The sequence below is a fragment of the Rhodnius prolixus genome, unplaced genomic scaffold (assembly GCF_049639745.1).
Source record: "Rhodnius prolixus isolate KJV_2025 unplaced genomic scaffold, Rpr scaffold_2, whole genome shotgun sequence".
In the NCBI taxonomy this organism is placed as follows: domain Eukaryota; kingdom Metazoa; phylum Arthropoda; class Insecta; order Hemiptera; family Reduviidae; genus Rhodnius; species Rhodnius prolixus.
Genome location: NW_027411592.1, coordinates 4,290,857 through 4,312,755, shown reverse-complemented (window position 1 = coordinate 4,312,755; position 21,899 = coordinate 4,290,857). Strand labels below are relative to the sequence as shown.

Genomic DNA, 21,899 nt, shown 5'->3' with positions numbered 1-21,899 from the left:
TATTTGTTTGAACTTCTAAAAATAAAGAATCAGTCCCTAGATATCATTTGACTTTATGAAACCGTTTCCTAAAAATTTAGGATGCCATCAAAGGTCATAATGTACTGGTTACAGTCCTTGATTAGAATCAGACAATAAAACTACTTCTTATCATAATTTTGAGGCAATATTTGAAGGATGTGTCAGTTTTCTAAAGATGATAAATTCTATTAGGAAGCCCATTTGATACTGTTGAAAATGGAAGACCGACAAAAACCGCATCAGAATACTGCAATGTCTTGTTGCTGCAATTTCTAGTGAAATTAAGCGCGTAACTGAGTTATTGGTGACTGCACTAGTGGGACATTTTGCAATACCACTCATTCCCTCTAACCTTTTCTAGATTCGGATAACTTTCCGTCCAAAAGAATCAAATCAAAAGGTGGAAAATTATTTCATTGTATACAGCTCAACGAATTCATGTCTGTTTTAAAAACTGCCTAAAGAAAACTATTCGACAGATCGATTTTGACCATCGCATAAGTTATTACTATATGTGTATCACAACAGACACTTTAACTAATAGCAACGCCGTCTCTGAGCAGGACCGAGAACTATTCACGTGGTTTACACTGGCGAGTTACATAGTAATCGTGACTATTTATACTGCCTAATATAAGAAATACAAAATTTTAAAAATATGCAATCTATAGCTCGAAAAATTCTCTACATACAATTCTCGCTAGAAAAAATGTAAATAATTTTGTTAAAGCAGGTGGCATGCAAAGTTCAATGAAACCGATAGATTTATAGGCTTAGGATTGAGAACCCCACCCAAAAGCGATTTTCTTAGAAAAATTTCCATAAATGTGACAGGTAATTGGGGGCGCAAATAGTGGTTTTAAGAGAATCTTTGAACCAGACTTGAGCAAACACATTATTTACTTCCATTTGAGTGATATCCACATCGTGAGCCCATTTTTAATCCCTCTGTCCCCCAATGTAAATATTGATCCGAACCATTATTTTTTCTGTATTGCTAATTGACTTTTGAAATGATAAAAATTAAAAAAAGATCCTATTGAATGTGAAGTACTTAATAATCATTCCAAGTTCTGCCCTGCATTACCATTTTAATTCTACTGTAATAAACGCGTGCAGAACGGTGGCAACCTCACTTATATGTTTTCTAGCTTAGTTAGTTCATAGCCTATAATTAATTACGTTCCAATAATCCGGAGAAAATGTATAAAAGAGAGAGAGATTGAAGATCTATAATTAATTTTTCAATTCTTTGCTTGAACACGCTGGATTTCGAACCGTACCATTTTTCGATGTGCCCTTAAGTCACCTGCCTGACTTATTGTAAGCCCTTATCATTGTATTTTGAAGAGTAAATTTTGAAATGAATTTTGACCACTGTATGAAATCAAAAATTCGTCAAAAACTAATAAAATTAATATCTCATAGGTTATTTCATATCTACCGTTAATAGACATTACGTCTCATTGCAATTAAGAAAACGCATACTACAATTGGGAAATTTCCTATAATATCGGAAACGTCTGATATATTACACTTACTAAGGATGATTGGTTATTTTTAAAACACAAGTACAGACGCAATGCTTTCTTTAAACCTCGTCAAAAGCATTTTCAATTTTAATTAATAAAGTTTATTTATTGAGTAGAAAATAAATAAATCCCTCGTTATCAGTGACGGGTACATTAAAAGATTACATCACCAATAATAAAATATTGACCATATTTCTTAAAGGCATCCATTTTCGGATTTATGTTTAATAAATAAATAAATTTCTAGAATAAACAATCATAATTAAATACACAAATATACTAATGGATGTTCATCGATATTACGTCACGGTTATGGAGGATTAAAGAAACATGAAAGTCAGATAATTAGGACACAAAAATACATGGGCAAAGAATAAAACTAAGTAACCTCTCGACTATTCATTTAGGCAGGTAATTAACAAAGACTGGAGCGGTGCAAGTGGATGTTCAATCACTATTGGAATATTACATAATACGATAGTTAATTTGCAATAAACATTTTATCCAAATATATTTGTAGATCATATGTTTTGATCTTCAGAAATAAATTCTCTGTTTATACAAGCCCTTAAGGGCAACCAAAAACGGCTTAAGGAGTCACATGTGACCTATTGACAAATCTTATCGTAACATTCCTACACTCGCAATTCTTCGCGACTCTGTACAACATGCATTCTCGACCTCATTACCCAGTAAAAGAGACTTGTCAATTTCATTGTCATCCAAGTCGTACATACAGGCAGTATAGCACTTCTAAGAACAAGATAGTATCATAGCTTTTCCATGAACTGCAACATAAATGTGTTGTAACAGTGCAAGGAGATTCATGGTGTCCATAGTGTGACTATGTAGGTTAAATACACACATTAGATGACACCTACATTCATACAGAACACAAAGTATGTCAGCATGCGTCTATTATCTCTCGTAAGGTCGTCTAAACAATCCGTACATTTCATAGTATTCAATTTTTATTTTTTTAGTTTTTACTTCCCGAATAAGTGTAATAGAGAAAAAATCTGGCGGCTTACAATATTGTCTTACGATTCTCGAAGTTCTAAATTACACAATATCAATGTCGAACGTACCTTGTCGAAGTAGGTCACAGTGAGAACTATTGACTATTTTACTTTGGTACGTTGTATTTGGCTGCGAATGACTTGAGAGATCGAATGGCTGTGGAAACTGCAAGGTCGGCGAAGAAGAAAAAAGTTCCCGACACTGTTCAGAAACAATTAAAACGTGCATGCTAGACGTACAGTAATATCAACGATTAAAATATATCATATAAAATGGTATTCGACGAACAACCACATAAATTGTAATACCGCTCTGCAGTATTCAGGGTTCCTTAAACAAAAAACTTCCTTGCACCGAAAATCTAAAAATTAGAAATGCAAATCTTACTATCTTATTATTATTCTTATTTTTTAAAATTAAAAACAAGTCTATACCTAAGTTAATTGGCACGTAAAGTCTTCGGTAGATCACTGCTTGCCCCCGACAGTGTTCTACAACTATAGTTAACGTCTTTCATTATGGGACAGTGAGCTGAAGAGGCTGCGAGAAAGAGAATAGTCTAAGCGTAGCGTACCTTAAACCCCAAGGGGCCTCTGGCTTTCTATTCCACCCGCTATCAACTAAGCTAAACCCTTTCCTAAATTCTTTTCTCTTTCGCTAAAAAAAAAAAAAAATTAATGGACCCTAATTAAAAACAGCAACAGTAACGTTTTGACCAAAACTTTATCAGAAGTGACAAAAGTATTGAAGCTAGAAACTAACTAATATCATAGTTGTATATTCCTTGTATATTGTATATTCTTTAAAAAACTGAAACGCCCGGTTTATTTGGGGTATTGGTTCATTTGGTAAATTTCATATGTTAGTTCATATGTTCAGATGTTCACCATCATATGTTCAACGGTTATGTAATAGCTCATTTTAATCGAGAAAGATTACCTGCTAATCAGCACTGAAAAATGAGTATTTTGAACACTAGATTAATTTACCATCTCAGTAAAAGATCTTTTTCAGCTACACCATCCATTCTAGCACATTGGAATAAGGATTGGAAACCTGGAAAATATCCAACGACTGAAGAAGAGAAATTAGCAGCTGCCAAAAAATACGGCCTACTACCACAAGAATATGAACCTGTTCCCGATGATGGCCATGGTTCTGGTGATTATCCTGGCTTTAAGCCGTATTCTGTAGAATCAAGAGATCCGTTCTATCCATGGGATTATCCTGAATATCGAAGAAATTTTAATGAAGCATTGCATGAAGATTTCAATTTATACGGACAAGATAGGTAACTTTCTATAACAGTTTTATCGAATTTCAATTAGCCTTAGTATAATGTTTGGAAAATATGGGATATAATTTCTTTGTCTTAAATTATTTAAAGTAAAAATCTACTGTCCCAATAAATAAAATCATAATACTATGGATAACCGTATGATTGTGTACTTCACTTCACAATATTATAAATATGTGGTTATAAAATTTTTCAACCTTTTCCTGTTTGCTCCAAATATGTAATGCATAAAACTTTATCTAAATTAATCAGTCATCTTTTAATTTTTACAAAATATCTTAATAGATATTCTTGATGTGGGTTATGTCATTACATTAGCAATATACTTTTGCTATATTGTTACGCCATCTAGGTGACTCATTTTATGGAACGTTAAAGAAATGAAAAATTGTATCGTATGGATTCAAAGTTTCAAAATTAAACTTACATTCAGTCAAGTAACATTCTTTTAAAATTAAGTCATTTGATTGACTTTGCGTTTACGTTATCGACAATGTTAGTATCTTTCATTTAAAAAATAAATTTTTGTATTTTTTTTTCACTTATTAACTAACATTTTTTATTTTGATTAATCATTGAGTAACATTATTTTTTATTTTGGACTTATGAATTTTTTAGTTGCTGATGGTAACTTTTATTTCAAATAGTAATTATTTTAGAATTTATAGAAGTAGCTCGGTATACAACATATGAAGTCGTGCGTTCGATATGTTTGTTGGATGAAAGCTGTACTGATAATATAGAATACACATTATTTCCCAATTTAATGGAAAGAGGTTATTTAGAATACATAGTAAATCAGAATCTCTTTGCAAGGGTAAAATCGAAAATTCAATTGTTTAATCAAAAATATATTTTTACTTAAGTAATTGAAAGGTATGTATGGAAAAGAGACTCTTTAAAAAAAACCTAGAAATTTGGGGTTGTTAGTTTATAACATCTTAGCATATATTCTTTTAGAAAGTAATGTATTAAATTTTAAATCTTCAAAAATCAATTACTCTGTTTCAGATATGATGTTAACTACAGAAACGTACTGTCACTACCTAAGATGTTAACCGTGTTCTTATTAGTAGCAGGCTCCTTCTTAGGCTTAATATACGTAGGCGAATATACTGCATTTTTACCAATGATGCCTCAACACATGCCAGCTCCTGGTGTAAAACACTACACTTACAAATCTAATGTTCAAGAATGAAACATTATATGTATGTATAGTTAAAGTTAAGGCGATCCCATTTACCCTACACGATCTTCTGTACGTTTTTATCAGCACTGTTTGAAAGACTTTGTAAGGCATTTGGTAATTTTTGTACAATATTTTAAACTGAAAGTTTAATCATTTGCTGCCACCAAATCATTTGATATTTGCTAAAAATATATATTTTGCAAATCGAAGTTTAACAAATTTATAAATAAATTGTAGATTGTATATTTCTCAATCCGTAGGTACATTAAATGTTTGCACAAAATAGTGAAATTTATAAATAGTGGTTTCACTGTAGTTTTATCGGTCAAATGCGAATTTTCCTCAAAACATTAGTGAATCGATCTTTATAAAATTTGAAAATGTAAACGGATCAAGAAACGGAAAAGAGATGAAGTAGTTTGCGAATTGGAATTGGGAGAGAGCTTTGTGAGAACAAAACCTTGTAATTGCTAGAGGCAATGTTCTCCGGAATAGTTAGGAATTGATGTAAGTTTTTTTAAAGCTCTCATAGTGATGTTTAAAACCATCTGGATTATAGTGTTCAGAACGCATCTATTTATTTTCTTCGTTTAAGCTGAGTTTCGTTTTTGCCCCGAAACAACAATAGGGAACCAAACTTTTAGAAAATATTACCTGCTTTTTTTGCTCTGTATAGTCATATATATGTCGGAGAGACTTTTAAACATGTTGCTGTTGAAGCAGTACCTTAAGTGGAACGTCTTTCAAGTTTTTTGGGAGTTAGTGTTACAAAATATTGTTGATTTATGAAGTAAATTTACAATAAGTAGTTCAGTGGTTTCAATTGAATAAGAATGAATAAAATTTTAAAACTTTATTATTTTATTTCCTTTATTATCCTGAAATCGTTATTTTTATTTTACATAAAATAAGAAAAAAGGTCTTTTTTAATTCAGCAGAATTATCAATCAATTTCATTTAATAAAAGGCAAGAATATATTTTATTCAGGATTTTATGCTGTGTAGTAAAGGCTTCGCCCTTCCAGAAAAACAGAAAACCAATCTTTCTGATTATGTTGAAGAGAAAAATATTGGCTTGCACGGGACATTTATTCCTGTTTGTGGCAACACTGAATAATTAACTGATAGTGATCAAGACGTGATAAGACGGCAGTATAGGTTAACTCTTCGCTAACCGGTAGACGACGACCGAAAGGTCCGGATCCCCGTGTCGCCGGAAACCGGCTTATAATATAAAGCTAAAAATATTCCCCCTGCGGTTCTATCCCGACGGGAGACGACAGGAGTATCTTGAATGTCAACTTAACCATCAGCCATGATAGGTACCATGATGAAGGGCAGACACTGCAGCATGTGATCGGTGATTTGATCAATTTCCGTGGGTTAAAACCCATTTGCTTTATTAAACCCTTTCCTTTTTTATAATTTTATTCCAACGTTTTTGTTTAAATTATTATTAAAAATTTTATTAATGAAATGGACCCTAACGTCTGCTTGCCGGTCAAAGTGGAACCGCCGGGGGACATATCTTGTGATGGGTTTAGCGAAATTGATGAAGATGATGCTGATGTGCCCAGGTAATATAGATTGGATACTCTAGAATAGCTCTTACTCAACGAACTCTCATTACTGATTATATAACCTTTGAAATGTTCATCAATGTCTCATCAGTAATGAAACACTCGAGCTGAATATCCTTCAGCTTGTTTTTTTTTTTTTTTTTTTTATAATATTACATTTAAAGTGGATTTGGACTAGTAATACAATTTTGTATTGAAAATTGATGGGTTCTTTCCATTCTAATTAATTTGTCTTATTCGAAAATTATATCATATTTTTTTAAAGGACAGAACTGAAACTTTTATTTTAAGATAATCACCTCTCGGGGCAAGAAGCTTTATTGAAGTAAAATAATAAAAGAGTAATTCTCAAATATAATACAGAACTTTGATATTTGTATAAACGAGCAGTAATCGCATATTTTCTTTATGATACTGATTAGGTCTGAGAAGGTGGTCACTCGGGACTAATTGCATAAACCAAAATATTAGTCTCTTTTTTGTGATTACTTCGTAAAAATTTTGAAGTCGAAGTATAACCTCCCGATTGCTTAGTTGCATTTCTTTATTTGATCTTCTAGTGAGATGCCCTTCTAATTAAACGTAGTATTAACTATATTTTCCAACAGCAGTTTTACTAATTACTAGATTTTAAAAGCGATGGTAATGAGAATACGCTACTTGAATAAAACTCACTCTGGTTAAATTGTGACATTCAGATGGGTCTAAATTATAAGTGGGCTTTCCATCGTTCATATTTTCCTTAATAAGATGTCTTTATATTGGATATGCTAGGTTTTTAACTGTTCAGTATATTTTAAATTTTTTATTGTGTTTTTGTAATTTCAAATGAATGAAAAAGTTCAACACTAATTGAAGTGTTTCTCTTTATATATATATATATGTATATACTAAATATAATTGCTAAATACATTGATTAAGTAACTAAAATTTGTGTTTTATTTTACAGTTTTATTTAATATATTTTTTAAAGATAACATTGCGAAAAATTGTGCTCCACTGATCAAAGAGATATCCTTTTTAACAATCATTCCAACATGAATTACGATAATGATTTCAGTGATTAATTGGGTCGTTGGCTCCAATTCAAAATAGGCATTGAAATTCCAACATTATATGTTCATTGTCATATGTCATTGATTTTCATTAACATAAAAATTATTTGTGTAGAGATTATTCTCACAATTTCTATGGTGTAATAATTAAAGAGTACGATAATGACAAATTTGATATATTTTAAAATTTAAGTTTCTTACATTAAGCTAATATATACAAAGTAATTCATATCGTGATAATTTATTTAAATTCTAATTTATCCTCTGTCATGAAGATGATTTGACATGAGTTCATTAAGTAGGAAATAGGAAACGCTGACTGCCAGTTGTTTAACTCTTCTTAGCGACCAATGTACAACTAAGAAAAATACTTAAGTAATTTAAACAAAAAACAAAATTTCTTGAATATATTTGATTATGTAATTATATTTGCAGATGTGGGGTAACATTAGATCAACTTCGTACAAAAATTAAAACAGAAATGGTTGAGAATGGATTAGAAAATGGTATTATTAATGGGGATGATATTAAAAAAGAAGAAAATACTGACAATGAAGTCGATGAAAGCGAGGAAGAGGTAATTTTCGTTTTTATATTGAAAATATTTCAAACATATATTCAAATGTTCATTTATTTGAACGTGATTCAAATGTCGCGGAGTCTTAAATTTAAAGTAATAATCCTAAAATGTGTAATTATTTTCTAATTAGCTAAACTTAAATCTGTTAAATATTTTCTTAAAATGTCCAGTACTTTCTATTAGTATATTCTGTTATTTCTATAAAAACCATTGAAAAAAACTTTCGTCTATCACTTAACGTTGGGTAAAAATATTATGGGTAAACGTCGCAACTTTAGGGTAAAAAATTACCCTAAAAATCAAACACATACATGTTTCACAGAAAGAGTTCCTTGTTGATAGAGATGATAAAAAAAGTTGATGGAGAATACATCTTCTCTTACCGCCCCAGGAAAAGAATACTGTACTCTAATTTTTCTGAGTAACTTCCAAGATCTGGATTTAAATAAAATGGATGAAATCATTCAAATAAAACTGAAAGTTCTATTTGTATAGAATGTGTGAACAAAAATTCTAAGAAGTAGTTGAAGCCACTTACGAAAAATCTCAAATAGATTAAAGTGTCGATTTAAGTGACAAAAAACTTCTTAATTGACCTCCTATTCTTATTGCATATCATCTAAGACAAATATCAAATTAAAGTTTCTGAGAATTTCCATTTTATAGTTCTGATTTCACTCTTAATGCGTACCAAATGTACTTATCAGTTTGTAAAAATCAAAATTTCATACACAAGGAATCTGAAATCATACGAAATCCTGTATAAAGTTCACACTTTTACAAGTTTGGCATTATTCAATACTCGATTCAACTTGGAACTATTCAAAAGTAGAGAAAGTAAAAATACCTAATGGTTTATCACTTTCAGTAAAAGTTGCTTACAATCTGTTCATCACTTTTTGTCATTCGTTGGTACACAATTTATTGGTTTACAAAAAGTTTTTTTTTCAGGACGAACTCGAGTATAAGGTGGCTCACTTTTTGGCAGAAACTAGTGTAAGTCGACGTAGACAAAAAAAATCCTCGAAGGGATCAATAAAATCTGCATGTAAATTCAAATGTAACCAGTAAGTGTAAAATAGATTGATATTGTTTATATTTATTGATTTTAAATTAAATTAACATACAAACAAAAATTTGTATAACAGCTTTAATATTGTAGATGTTCCGCCCTATTTCGTTATAAATCTACCTTGACCTATCATATGAAGTCTGAATGTGGCACAGGTGTAATTACAGGATCTAAAGTGGTAAGAAATGCTCCAGCTCTTTGTAATATCTGCAATAAACAACTTTCCTCTAGAACTTCCCTTATGGTACATCTTAGGATTCATACAGGTGAGAATATTGATAAATGATTTTGAGAAATTTATGCTTATATCAAAAAATGGATTAGAAATCCTTTTTTATGTTTCATAAATTTGAAGGACTTGTATTTATAGTTCATAAATTTGCTTGAAGTAGTAAAGGCCATCCCTAGTAGTATAATATTCAAGTCCTGAAAGGGGGACTCCATAGAAGTGCTCTTGGTTTATTCCACTTTTGGTAACTTCTTCTGGCGCCAGCACACTTTGCATTCATTGTGGTGTATCATAATTTTTGAGTGCAAACATCGAGCTTTTATAGGTGTCCCCAAACAATTTTAATTCTGATAACACAAGAACTCAGCTTTAATAATTAGCAGCTAGACAAATAGTAGTTTAACCTAGAATCTCGTTCTTTCAGTTGCCCAGGATGCTAACCACTGTGCAGGATTTTTCTCTCAATCTCTTATCTTATTTTCTTCTTCTTTGGAGAAATTCCATGGTTTTTGACCCAGACGCAAGTTCCGGGCAGATTAACGTTTTAAATAGGTGAATGTTTTCTTTTGAAACGTAGCGACTTTCAGGTAAGATGCAAACCAAAATACCATCCTCACTTTTTTTCCCCTGAACTGTAACTATGCAAGGGAGGAAACCCTAGTAGGCACCTGGTTGGGTCAATAATTGCGTGATCGATGCACGCATACTGATGTCTGACTGTCCGTTAGTACTCACTGTTAAAAACATGCCGTGAATGCTGTATGGTAGCTCACATTGCATTGTAGTCTATTCATAAAGTCCAGGACAATATGACCGAAAATTTGTATCGGCTAAAAAAAAATCGCTACATATTGGGGTCACAATGTAGTAATTTAAATGTATTAACTTTGTGTTTACATAGGAGAACGCCCGTTTGCTTGCACTGAGTGCGGCCAGTCTTTCTCACAAAATGCACATCTCAAGGATCACGTTTCTCGACTTCATTCAGCAGGTCCGGATGATGTCTTCCTTTGTCGAATTTGCAATCGGACTTTTATAGATAGAGCGCGACTCAGAACTCATATGGACCAACATATAGACCAACAGAGGCCTCATCAGTGTCAGGTATTTTGTTATTCTTTTATAAACTTGCTCTCTCAAGAGGCTGATTTGCTTTGACTAAAGTGCCTTATTATAAATACTTTTTCAATTGATTTATTTACTTATTTTTAGACTTGTCGCAAGAGGTTCACCACTCCAGAAAAATTGGCTGCACATACCTGTTCTGAAGCAAACACCGGTGGTAACAATGCTGGAAACGGCGCAAGTACTATGAGTCCAGCTAAGCGGGGTCTAGTTTGTTCCGCTTGTGGTCATCATGCTCAGTCTAGATCTGCCCTAAGAGATCATTTAGCTGCACACCCAGTTCCAGTCGCCTGTCCTTCTTGCTCTGCTTCATTTGAATCAGTCTCTGCTTGGCGTAAACACAATCGAAGAGCACATAGGGCTAGGCCAGCAAGGTTAGAAACTCAATTATAAAAAAATAATAATGTTAATAAAATCTGGTGGGAAGACTCAAACGACTTTCTCTTTCTGTAATAAAAGGAGTTCGGTCTTAAATTTTGCTTCAGACTTCGAATTTTTTTATAAAAGCAATTGGCAACAGTATTACAAAGCTTCACTTTTGACAAATTGTACTGTTGAGGAATGTGTGTCGCTTATTGGGTTCCTCAGGGGACTAAGGAAAGGTTGTTATGTAGTGAAAGATTTCAATAGAATAAATAGAATAAGTAGGAGGTACTTGGCTCCCAAAATAAGTTGTGCAAAAATTGTACTATTCATTCTCATGTGCACAGATATAAATAAATGTTGGTGGCGAGAATCAATACCAAAAAAAAATCAAACAAAACGAAGGTCATGTTTAATTTTAGTTTTCTTTTTTTAAGAATTGTCAATTCAGTTTCAGTAAATGCTAGAGTGCAAAATAAATCCAAAACTGTACACCCTTTCAATAGATATTCATAAGAAAACTACTAGGCAGAGTTTCGTTGATAATAAAATATATTGTTAAAAAAAGAATACATGTATTTCCATTACTTAGATGTTCTTTTTGTGGTCGCACGTTTCCTTCGGACTACGATGTACGAGTACACGAGAGAACACATACTGGGGAACGACCTTATGAGTGCAACTACTGTGGCCGTGCGTTTGCTCGCAAATCTATCCTAGATGTTCACACCACTTTACATACCGGCCGCAGAGACTATGTCTGTGTAGTGTGTGGTTTAGCCTTTAATAGGAAATCAAAATTGGATGTGCATTCAGCGGAACATACTGATTCTCATGTACAATGTGAGGTTAGTGATTTAATTATTTATATCATATATTTATTATATACGTGATAGAATAGTGCCTGAAGGTAAGGAGCATTAACATTTTTGGTAGAGCCTCCAGTCACTCAATGGCGTTTCAGCCACTGTCCAACCCTTAAAATTTAGCTGAAATATCTTCTAGTTCAAAAGAATCAACTTCTTCTTCACCTAATTTATTGTTTTATTTTTATCTGTCACAACATTTGAAGCTAATTTTTCATTAAATAAATAAGTCCTGAAACCAATAAAGATAATGAAACCTTTCAACTACAGTTCTTTTTAATCCTATCTTTTATTTTTAAGAGTTTAACTCTATGAATTATATTTTAAGAATACATTGTTATTTCAGACCTGTCAGAAGAGTTTCAAATGTAAAGCGTATCTAATGACCCATCTGAAAACCCATCTGGGCCGAAGCGGTGAAAGTTCACCATCGTCTGCAAGCACTACCATTGGCCCGCTCATATGCCCAAATTGTGGCCGTGTTTTTGGTACACGAAGAGGCTTACGAGGTCACACAGCCAAATGTATATCACCAGTCCAACACTCTCCACCTACAATGGTACCGATAGTTCCAACCCAGTTACCTTCTCCTTCGCTCACGCATCCAATATCACTAATAACTCCACCACTAATGCTTCAACAGGAACCCGCAATTACCAGTATTCCTGTTTGTATGGAAATAGCTGATCCTACTGAACCAGAAGATCTATCTAAACCAAAAATGAATTCACAATCTTAAGATGTTATACGACCACTTTTAACAAGTTTTATCTAAATAATTAAATAAAAAGATGTATACAATAGTTTAAATAATGAGACTGTTACAAAGAAAAGTGTAAAGACTGTAATTATCGGGTAAATCAAATTGTTCATTTGGATGTAACTATTCAAAAAGTAAGCAGGGTTGGTAAAACTTGCCAATAATAGATTAAAAGAAAAAAAAAATACAGTAAATAAATAATTTAAACCGGTGATTATTAAAAGTTCGATGTATTAGGCCTAAGAAATTATTATTAAGTAAGTTAGGTGCTTCTCAGAGAAATAAGTGCACATTTATTAAAAGAAATGGTGATGAAATTTGGAAAAAGCTGTGAAGATGGCAACAATAATGTTATAATTTTGTCACAGTAAGAATTTCTGTTTTAATTATTAAAAATTAATGCTTCAGGAATATTTTGGTTTTAGTATTTTTAAACATATCTCTCGTTATAGCATTCTTTGATGTCATGTCTTCATGTATATTTTTGTTTTGAATTGGATTTCATTTATCTTGTGGCATTTCCAACTCTTTTTGGATTGTTTTTTAAAATATTTTTACTGTAAATAGTTTTATTTCATTAAGAAAATAATAACCTTATTAATTAAAATATAATAAAAAAAATTAATGACCATTAACTGTGGAAGGTGTGCAGAATAACTAGAGAGCTGTGGCAGCTGAGTGTTAGTGAAAATAAAAAAAATCAATGTATAAATTATTATAAAAATTGAAAATGAAATTTTTAAAACGAAATTTTAACGGGTTTATCTCGTCACAGTTTCTCACAATCAGCTTTTAAAAGAAAGAGAGATAGTAAAACATTATTGAAAGGCTGTGTTCAGCATTGTATCCCTTCTATAATTTTTTTTATTTTTATTTTGTTAAAATGAAACATTATAGTGTGATTCACAGTGATTTTCGGAGTTTCGAGAAAGTGTTATAAGGGGAGAACGGAGTTAATATAAATTTAATACTGATGAATTTTTTTTTGTTTGCCTCTAGTTCTTATTTCATTGGCCATCATAACACAAACAAAGAACTTTGTTTACTGTGCCTGAATCTGTAGATTAACATATTTAATTGAAAACTCGAGACTAAGAGGGTAAAGTATATTTGAGTAAAGTATCTGTTTAATTAAATGGCTTACAACCTTAGAGATTGAAATGTCAAATTAAAAGATAAAAGTACGGAATTACATTAAAACTAATTTGTACAGAAAATAGGAGATAGAGAGAGATGAAGGGAAGTGGTTGAAAGAGCTCATAAAATTGCGGTGGTGAATAATATTACACTTGATTCCACTTCTCTAAAATGTCTAAAATAAAACGAACTAGATTATAAAAAAGCACTACATCCGGTATTGTAAGTTTCATAAAAATGATTTATGTCACTTCCTCTTTCTCCTAGAGAATATTGCTTTTGTATCAAATATAATTTTGAACTTTTGAGGCTCATTAAATTCGATCAGAAACTAAAATTCGTTGAATTGTTGCTAGCAAATATTTCCTTTTTGGCGCAGTTGTCGCTTGGTTTTTAGACGAAATCGATTTAGTGTCGACTTTACTGATGTGATGTTTAGTTTGTTCGCAGTTTTTCAAAACTAGTTCCGAAGCTTCTTATGCTTCGTATTCAACTTTTTCACTTATAATGTCAGTTTCTTTTATTAAATAGTTGAAACTGGGTAAATTAGTTTTTAAATTAGTTAATTATCAAATTAATTTTTGGGTGTTCTTGGGATCTGATAACTTATGCTCTCAAGTATCCATTCAAAATAATTTATTACTTAGTCGTTTACATAATATCGATGAATATTAAAAACTTTGCTAGAATTCTAATTTTGAGTAAAATTGGTATTTTAAGAAATGCGATTTTAAGAATTGTTTCATGAAATCTTTTGAAATTTCTCTAAAGCGCTGCACTTCGTTTAAACTTGGAATGATTATTGCATAAATGAATGTAATAATTTTTCTTGAAAAATTGTACTGGAATAATTTTTTTACATAGTTTTGGAAATTAAAGAGCTTGTTTTGTTTGATTTAAGTCCACGGAAAGAAGTTAGGAACTCTTATTATTTGCCGTGTTGTGAGTCATTCATAAATCTTTGAAACTTGCAACTGTATTCCTCTCCCCTATATATATTTTAATAACTATAGTAACAGAAAGTCGTGTGAGTATTTCACACCAGATATTTTTAAGCGAATGTTTTGTAACTCTGGAGAACATTATAAAACACTATACTGTACCTGTTTGGTAAAATTTTATTTAATCTGTTTGATTATGTATTTTTTGTTAATATTTCATAAGGATACAGTTTACCAATTTTCTGTTCTTATGAAAAAATATAAAGTTTATCATTCTAAAATAAAAAACAAAAAAGAAGAAACTACCGAAATTACGTTAGTTACCTAACTAGTGATATAATCAAATAGTTGTATAAACATTAATATATAAAATACTTTTGGAAAAGTTATACATTTTCTAGAAGTAAAATTTAAAGAAAGAAAAATATATATAGCTTAGTTTGGAATTAACAAAATTAAAAATGAATAGTTCCTTTAATTTAGTGATGATAACCATGCTTTATTGAGTTAAGAGCTTATACAACAAATATTATATATAAATTTAAAAGATTAAAAAAAAAAATAAATTAAAATAAATCAAAAAATAATAATATGCCTTTTAAAAGTGAAGAAATACAAATTTATTAGAACAAATAAATAATTAAATTAGTTATTTAGATATCAAAATAATTTATGAAAAGAAAAAAAAAATAATGTGATTAAAAATAAATAAATTTATTAATTTTTGTAGTTATATAATAATAATTGTTGAATTTAGTTTTGTAAACTAGTCAGTAATTGGCAAGTTTTTGTTGAAAATGTTTAGATAATTTACTTCTGGTTATTTGTTAAAATAAAAAAAAATATATATATATTAATTTGATTTTTATTTTTTTTTTTTGAGATATTGAATATTTTGTTTGTTGTTGGCATAATTGAAAAGAGTTTAGCTTTCTTAAGAAAATAAAGAGTGAGAAAAAGGAATGTATAAGGAGAAAATATACATATATCCATTTATTTTTTATGTTTATTTAATTTTTACCAATTTTTCATGAACTTCATTTGTTTGTAATGGAGATGCGTATTGTACGCCCTGCAAGAGACTAATTCATTTCAGTATCGTTATTCATATTATTTCGTATTTTCTTAAGATCGTTTGGTCTGAATTGGTGATTTTCATTTAAATTTTTGTGTATTACCGTTTTACATTAAAAATATTTTATTTTAGTTATGTAAATTTCGATATATTATTGCAAAAAATATTTCTTTAATGTTCTCTGTGAAAGAATAAGTTTTTAAAAAATTGATGTTTGCATGTTCAGCGTAACACAAGTACGGAAGTAGCTGCCCCAGATAATGTCATGAACGTACCTTTATCTGTACAATATTATCGAGGACTGCTAAAATTCTGTGTTTGTAGAAATAATTGATATCAGAAGTGCGGATTTCCTAAAGTGTATCCGTTTGTGCGATTTTCTGTAATATCATTTTAGCTTATCTTTTGTTTAGTTCTATTGTGATCTCGCTGACGCCAGTAATGCAGCTTCCTCAGTGATGTAACAACTCATTTGCTCAGTTAGACACTCTAGGAAAGTTCGAGGAGAAGTAGGGGATGGAAGCGTGGGATACTTCTCCCTGCGGCCTACTCCTCTTCCATTACTCTCCTTAAAGACTCTGAAGAAAACATTACCAAGTACATTCTAAGTAGGGTTTTATACCCCTAAAAAATTTGCTTACTATCCAAGCTCTTAGGAAGCGGGGGCACTTCACATTTGCCTTACCCCCATGATGTCCTTAGATGTTCTAATCAAATGCTCTTCAGGATTATTAGGTATATCAGGTATTTTCTTCCTGTTCCCAGGCACCCGTCCTCGCAAAGCCTTTCCTTTTTATTCCAATATCGGCTCCAAAATAAAAAGTTGAAAGTTTTCTAAATGGGTATTGATATTGAACCCTCCAACTAAGAACCGCTAAGATCGAGACACCCGCAGATTAGGATAATATGGCGTACCTCTCCTCCCTCCATTCTCCCAGAGAGGACATATCCCCTTAATAGGCAATTCGGGATGACCACACTCTAATTCCTTTACTATCCAGAATTTGCAGAATGGTTTTCTGGGAGGCGAAATGTCTTCATGTAAACTGGGAGAGGCTCCATACTTTGAGGCTCGCCCGATTCTTCGGAGGCTTTATTTTCATCCGTCACTCTGTGTCATCCATCCATCGCACGGGTTGCATAATGCTTTTTATTGGGTTAGATAAGAACTGAGCAGAGAAGTGCATCAGCCTGGGATATCTTGTACTTACCGACGTATCTCTTTCGCCTCCCCTCAAACATCTGATGTTTTTAGGATGCTATCCTGTATTGCCAACTTCTCAGTAAGATGGAGAGATGAGAGATTAAGGATTACTCAATCGCAGCTTTTGAAGAAGTCCTCGTACTGTCTCTGTTAGCCTGCTCCTAGGATCAATTTTCTGGCGCTCTGGTGGAGGTAGGACATCGAGATGTATTAGGAAGTTTTCGTTTTGTAATTTTTTTTGGAAAATTTACTTATAAAGATTTTGGAGTGAGAAGGGATTAGGTTAACTTGGATACTACCTAAGAGCTTGGATAGTGATTGAGCCACGGTGTTCCGCTCTTTGATGTTCTCATGATCTACTGCTCATTGTCCATATAGAAAACCTGGAGCCAGCAGCACTGAAAAGGCGATTAGATTTTGATGCCTTTTGAATTTATTTGTTATCAACTTACTAATGTATTTGATTCGTACCAACATTATTGAAAAATCTTGCTCTTAGTCAAGGGAATACAATTTTTACTTTAATACTGCTATTTTTGTGCAGCAGAAATTCATGTATTCTGAAGTGCTGTACAAAGACAGCAGTATTAAAATTAGACTTTTATTTTATTACTGAATGGAAAGTAGTTTACATAAATGAATTAAAGATAAAAATAATTATGTAATGTATCTTTTTATAAATACGTGTATTTTGTAAAATACATAAAAATGTTACTGAGATGAAAATAACCGATCAGATCGAAATGTTCTGAAAGAAAGAAATTAGGACTAGTGTGCACTGTGCAACGAGGCTGTTACTGTTTAGACTGTTATTCACAGCTTTGCATCAGTGTTATTTATAATTTCTAGTAATTCTAAATTGATTTATCTTATTCATGATCGGTTTGTGAACCCACCAAGCAGTAAATTAATCTATTACTAAGAGAATAAATACATAAAAAGAATTAATTTATGGAGATACAGCTCTATTCAATTATTTTCGCATATTAAATCCCGGCTTCAAAGAATAAACATTTGTCATATCTTCTTTTTAATGTAATCGCGCACTTGGTTCGGCTAGTGTATGAAAATTGACCCTAAATTATTTCCAATTGATTCCATAGAAGTGAAGTGGAGACGCTACTAGCCGGTGTTGGTGGCTAGAATCTAAACTAAAAGCACTAAAACGATGATAAAATGGCTACTATTGTTTTGATACGCTGGCTGTCACTGTGATACATATATTTATTTATTTATACTCAGTTATTATTATTCGATGGTTTTAGATTAAAAATTAGTCATGTGAGTCCAATGTGATTAACCATAGATTTTTTTAGTGCAAGTATAACTCTGCAATGTGGACACCAACAAAAAATAAAAGATATGGTGTTGGTAAGTTTGTTATCATATTTCTTATCTTTGAAACTTGCTTAGACCAATATAAACAAATAATAAGACTCAAATCAAAATAAAACAACTGTCCGTCAGTTCGAGAAAATTTGTATTTTGACTAGAGCATTTTTTTTTTATTTCACACACACTGTTAGCTTTTTTCTTTCTTTTTTTTTAAATTGAGTCCATCCTATTTTCCATTTAATATACTAGTTTATTTAGTAATTAAGGTAAATAAAATGGAAATTTATATAAAAAAACACTGAGTAGAGTCTGTGCCATTTTTTTACTTTAGGCGTTATATTAATGGCATCCCTCCATTTATTGAAATATTGCTATTTCAGAACCTTGTTAGGTTTTTTGTAAGAGGCGCTATGAGCAGATATTCCTGGTTTGGACTAGCTATCTCACGTGATAAGGGCCTTTTTCCCTTTGTTACTCGGTCCAAATGAGGTTTCGTTCAGAAGACTAAGGTGTTAACTGTTAGTTGATAAATAATCTTTTTCCTTCAATCTTCATTTTATGAAGTCCATTCTATTACCTGAAATGCAAGAACCTCACGAAGGATTTGAGATAATCTTAGAGTCACTTGTTTGTGAAAATTGCCCTGTGGTATCCTAGTACAACTTTGTCTGGGCAGGTCTTATAATACCTCCTTTTTTTTTATTTTAAATTGTTTTTAGCAATCTTAGTTACGGAATGCTTACATTAGAGTATGCCAAATATTTCTTCCTTGTATTACACCATCGCTAATTGGGTACAGTTTTCGTACAACAGTTGAATCGTTTAAAATGACTGGAAACATTCTTCATTTAAATAGAAAACAATTATCTCAATGGTGCGTTTAGTTTAAATGTTAATTTCAGTCGTTGCATTTTATTTTCGCTTTCAAACTGCAAAATGCTGTTTATTTATCTTTGAATAAGCAAAAAAAATTGCACGTTAAAAAAAAATTTAATGTTTTTAATCTATTAAATTTACCTCTCCTACAACAAGTATATTGTATAATTTATCTTCTGCTTTAAACTATTAAAGATATCTGAATTTAATACTTATTTTGCTCGAAGATTGTTTTGTTTTTATCATTAAATAAAAAATAAAAAAATAGCGAAGATAAATGCCCACATTTTGTTTCAATTTTTCTTGTGCTTCCAAATATGTAATAATATTGCAAGTGGTGATTAGTCATCAGGTCCCTTTGGCGCAGAGGATAGCGCGTTGGACTTCTAATCCAAAGGTCGTGGGTTCGATCCCCACAAGGGATGCTTCACTTAAATTTTTATTTTATTATTCGGCAAACTGTTGATTTATTTTTGTTTTCATTTAATGTAGGCTCTAGATTGATTTAAAAAGAACCGACATTTTAGCTACTTGTTTCCTTTTTTAGCAATTTATAATTGGAAAGGGGAAGTAAGGTATGGACTTCCTTTGGAAATTGGAGATACAGTTCAGATATTCGAAGAGTGCCATGGTACTTATATTTTTTATATCCCAGTTAATTCTGAAAAGAATTAAATGACATTTTAAATTATCTGAAATTTTTTTTAGGATGGTATCGAGGATATGCTACGAAAAACAGATCTATTAAGGTAGGTTAGATTATCATCATAGATCCATTTATTTGAGAATATAGTTTTATTTTGTTGTTTTTTTTTCAGGGTATTTTTCCCGCATCATTCATACACATCAAACCTCATAAGTTGGAATCAATTCATAATGATGGGTAAACAATTTATTTAAAAATGTTTAACTTATACAATAGATGTTGAATGTAATACATAGAATTTTAATTCTCCAAGTGTTCCACTATTATTTTCTGTTATTGGGTAAAAGAAAATTGAGGATCCGTTTACTTGGGCAATTTTTGTACACAAATTCATGTTTATGCCAACATAACAAAAAAATATCGTAAATGAATTGATGCTACTGAACATATTTTATTATTTTCTGTCAAATTATTTTAATCGAAAAACATATTAAAATTATTAATAAATTAAATTCATGCAGCAGCATTCTGAATTTGTTGAGAGTAATTCCTTTAAAACTAGCATGATCTTATTTTGGTTTTGTAATGCAAGAATTTTTCAGTTCATACAATGAACAAACTTTGCCAAACAATGAAAAAGAACACATTCATAAAAGCAAAGTAAAGAAGTTGGCCAGTCCTTTAATGGAACTGAATCCACCGAATGGCTTAATACTCAGTTGTGGAGATGGTAATCTCTGATCACTGCTGATACATAAGTACTAGGCTTTTACGCCAACATTCTTTTCGAGATACTAAACTGTGTTTTCAGTCTAAATCTAAAATCTCCTTATAATTGAAAGGTTTTGGTTCAGAAATAACCTAGTCTTGTTTCCATGGCGTGTGACTTGGCCTGGTCTTAAGTTTGTCTCGCTATAGGAACATTAAAGACTCGTTATGGTTGGAGGTACTTGGGGGAGCATGATCTTTCTTTTTCATGAAATTTCGATAAATTCTGAAATATTAAAGGTCTGGGAAACAAAACCTCATTACGGCTCGTGCACCCGTTCCTATAGCCTGTTGGGAATGGTAAAGGAGGAAGTTTTATAAAGCAATGATACGAGTAGTTGTAAACTTTGTTTAGTTATTATTTTGTATAAGGTGCAATTACAACGATACTATGGAATTCTTAGGCCTGTCCAGGAGGAAAGTCGGTCACGAATGAAGTGGTCTGCTTGCTACGATTATAAAGTTCTCATTGGTGAATACTGTTAGTATTTTTCATTCTGTTAAAACAGATAAGGGAAGGCTGGAAGAGAGAGACATCATACTTTGTCTAACATTTTTCCTCTTCGTTATGCTCCAGATTATTGTAAGTCTGGTGATTCCTTTTGTGTTCGGAAATTGGTTGTGCTTATCATTTACAAATTTCAAACTATTGTTGGATTCTAGAAAATTAGATTTTTTGTTTCTTCTTATTCCTTACCAGATTGATTTGATAACTTGATTTTTTCCGCGAAGAGACAAAATTCTATAATCATCTAACAAAATGATGGAATACTAGGTTTTTCTGTTTGATTTGACATGCATAGAAAGGTGGTTTTTACTGGCAATGTTCGTTTTGAGGTCCCTTTAGTCCGCTAAAGTGGTTTTTACCAATTGGTCTGGTGCGTGTATGTGAGTTTGTGTTTCTGTGATTGTTGAGCAGCATAACTAAATAACGGAAAATCCCAAAACGTTCAAATTTGCTATTAAAAGTAAGAAAAATTCTTGTGAGGTTTCACATCTAAAATTTAAATTTTTAGTGTAATTGTAAAGATGAATATAATTAGTAATGTAAAGATAATGATTTTAAGGATTTCATTTTAAATATTTATTTTCAGAAAATACACCTGTGAACCAGTTATTCCAGCAGAAGATCCCGTAATATGTGAAGTAACCCAAGTTTTAAGAGAATGGAATGCTATTTGGAAAAATTTATTTGTTGTCAGTATTTTAAGCTGATTTTTTTCTTTAA

General features: G+C 31.5%; 3 protein-coding genes and 1 non-coding gene across 7 annotated transcripts in view; all 4 read left to right on the top strand.

The window, feature by feature from the left end:
* The first annotated feature begins 3,492 nt into the window (after positions 1-3,492).
* ND-ASHI (NADH:ubiquinone oxidoreductase subunit ASHI) lies at positions 3,493-5,915 on the top strand. The gene is made up of 2 exons (XM_074120623.1): positions 3,493-3,864; positions 4,882-5,915. The coding sequence occupies exons 1-2, from the start codon at positions 3,533-3,535 to the stop codon at positions 5,066-5,068; spliced, it is 519 nt and encodes a 172-aa protein (XP_073976724.1). The 5' UTR covers positions 3,493-3,532; the 3' UTR covers positions 5,069-5,915.
* A 256-nt stretch (positions 5,916-6,171) lies between these two features.
* On the top strand, positions 6,172-15,763 carry LOC141450307 (uncharacterized). The gene is made up of 8 exons (XM_074120612.1): positions 6,172-6,636; positions 8,130-8,271; positions 9,226-9,341; positions 9,437-9,612; positions 10,477-10,679; positions 10,788-11,074; positions 11,656-11,911; positions 12,276-15,763. Exons 1-8 carry the CDS (start codon positions 6,536-6,538, stop codon positions 12,666-12,668), a joined length of 1,674 nt encoding a protein of 557 aa, XP_073976713.1. The 5' UTR covers positions 6,172-6,535; the 3' UTR covers positions 12,669-15,763.
* A 2,416-nt stretch (positions 15,764-18,179) lies between these two features.
* Positions 18,180-21,899, top strand: part of spg (dedicator of cytokinesis spg) — a 56,127-nt gene continuing 52,407 nt past the window's right edge. For 3 of the 4 annotated variants that reach the window (XM_074120578.1, XM_074120577.1, XM_074120576.1), the window contains exons 1-5: positions 18,182-18,417; positions 19,805-19,888; positions 19,966-20,006; positions 20,076-20,140; positions 21,766-21,868. In XM_074120578.1, the coding sequence (XP_073976679.1) occupies positions 18,381-18,417; positions 19,805-19,888; positions 19,966-20,006; positions 20,076-20,140; positions 21,766-21,868 (330 nt within the window). In that variant the 5' untranslated portion in view covers positions 18,182-18,380. Of the gene's footprint in view, positions 18,418-19,804; positions 19,889-19,965; positions 20,007-20,075; positions 20,141-21,765; positions 21,869-21,899 lie in introns of all 4 variants that reach the window. The other variant, XR_012456038.1, reaches the window with a different exon arrangement.
* On the top strand, positions 19,610-19,682 carry TRNAR-UCU (transfer RNA arginine (anticodon UCU)). The gene has a single exon. It is a non-coding gene; the product is annotated as a tRNA-Arg (tRNA).

Excerpts from the sequence above, each read along its gene's own strand:
- ND-ASHI (XM_074120623.1), top strand. The coding sequence starts at position 3,533 with ATGAGTATTTTGAACACTAGATTAATTTACCATCTCAGTAAAAGATCT. Across the intron at positions 3,865-4,881 it reads AATTTATACGGACAAGATAG|ATATGATGTTAACTACAGAA; the intron begins GTAACTTTCTAT and ends ACTCTGTTTCAG.
- LOC141450307 (XM_074120612.1), top strand. The coding sequence starts at position 6,536 with ATGGACCCTAACGTCTGCTTGCCGGTCAAAGTGGAACCGCCGGGGGAC. Across the intron at positions 9,613-10,476 it reads ACATCTTAGGATTCATACAG|GAGAACGCCCGTTTGCTTGC; the intron begins GTGAGAATATTG and ends GTGTTTACATAG. Across the intron at positions 11,912-12,275 it reads ATTCTCATGTACAATGTGAG|ACCTGTCAGAAGAGTTTCAA; the intron begins GTTAGTGATTTA and ends TTGTTATTTCAG.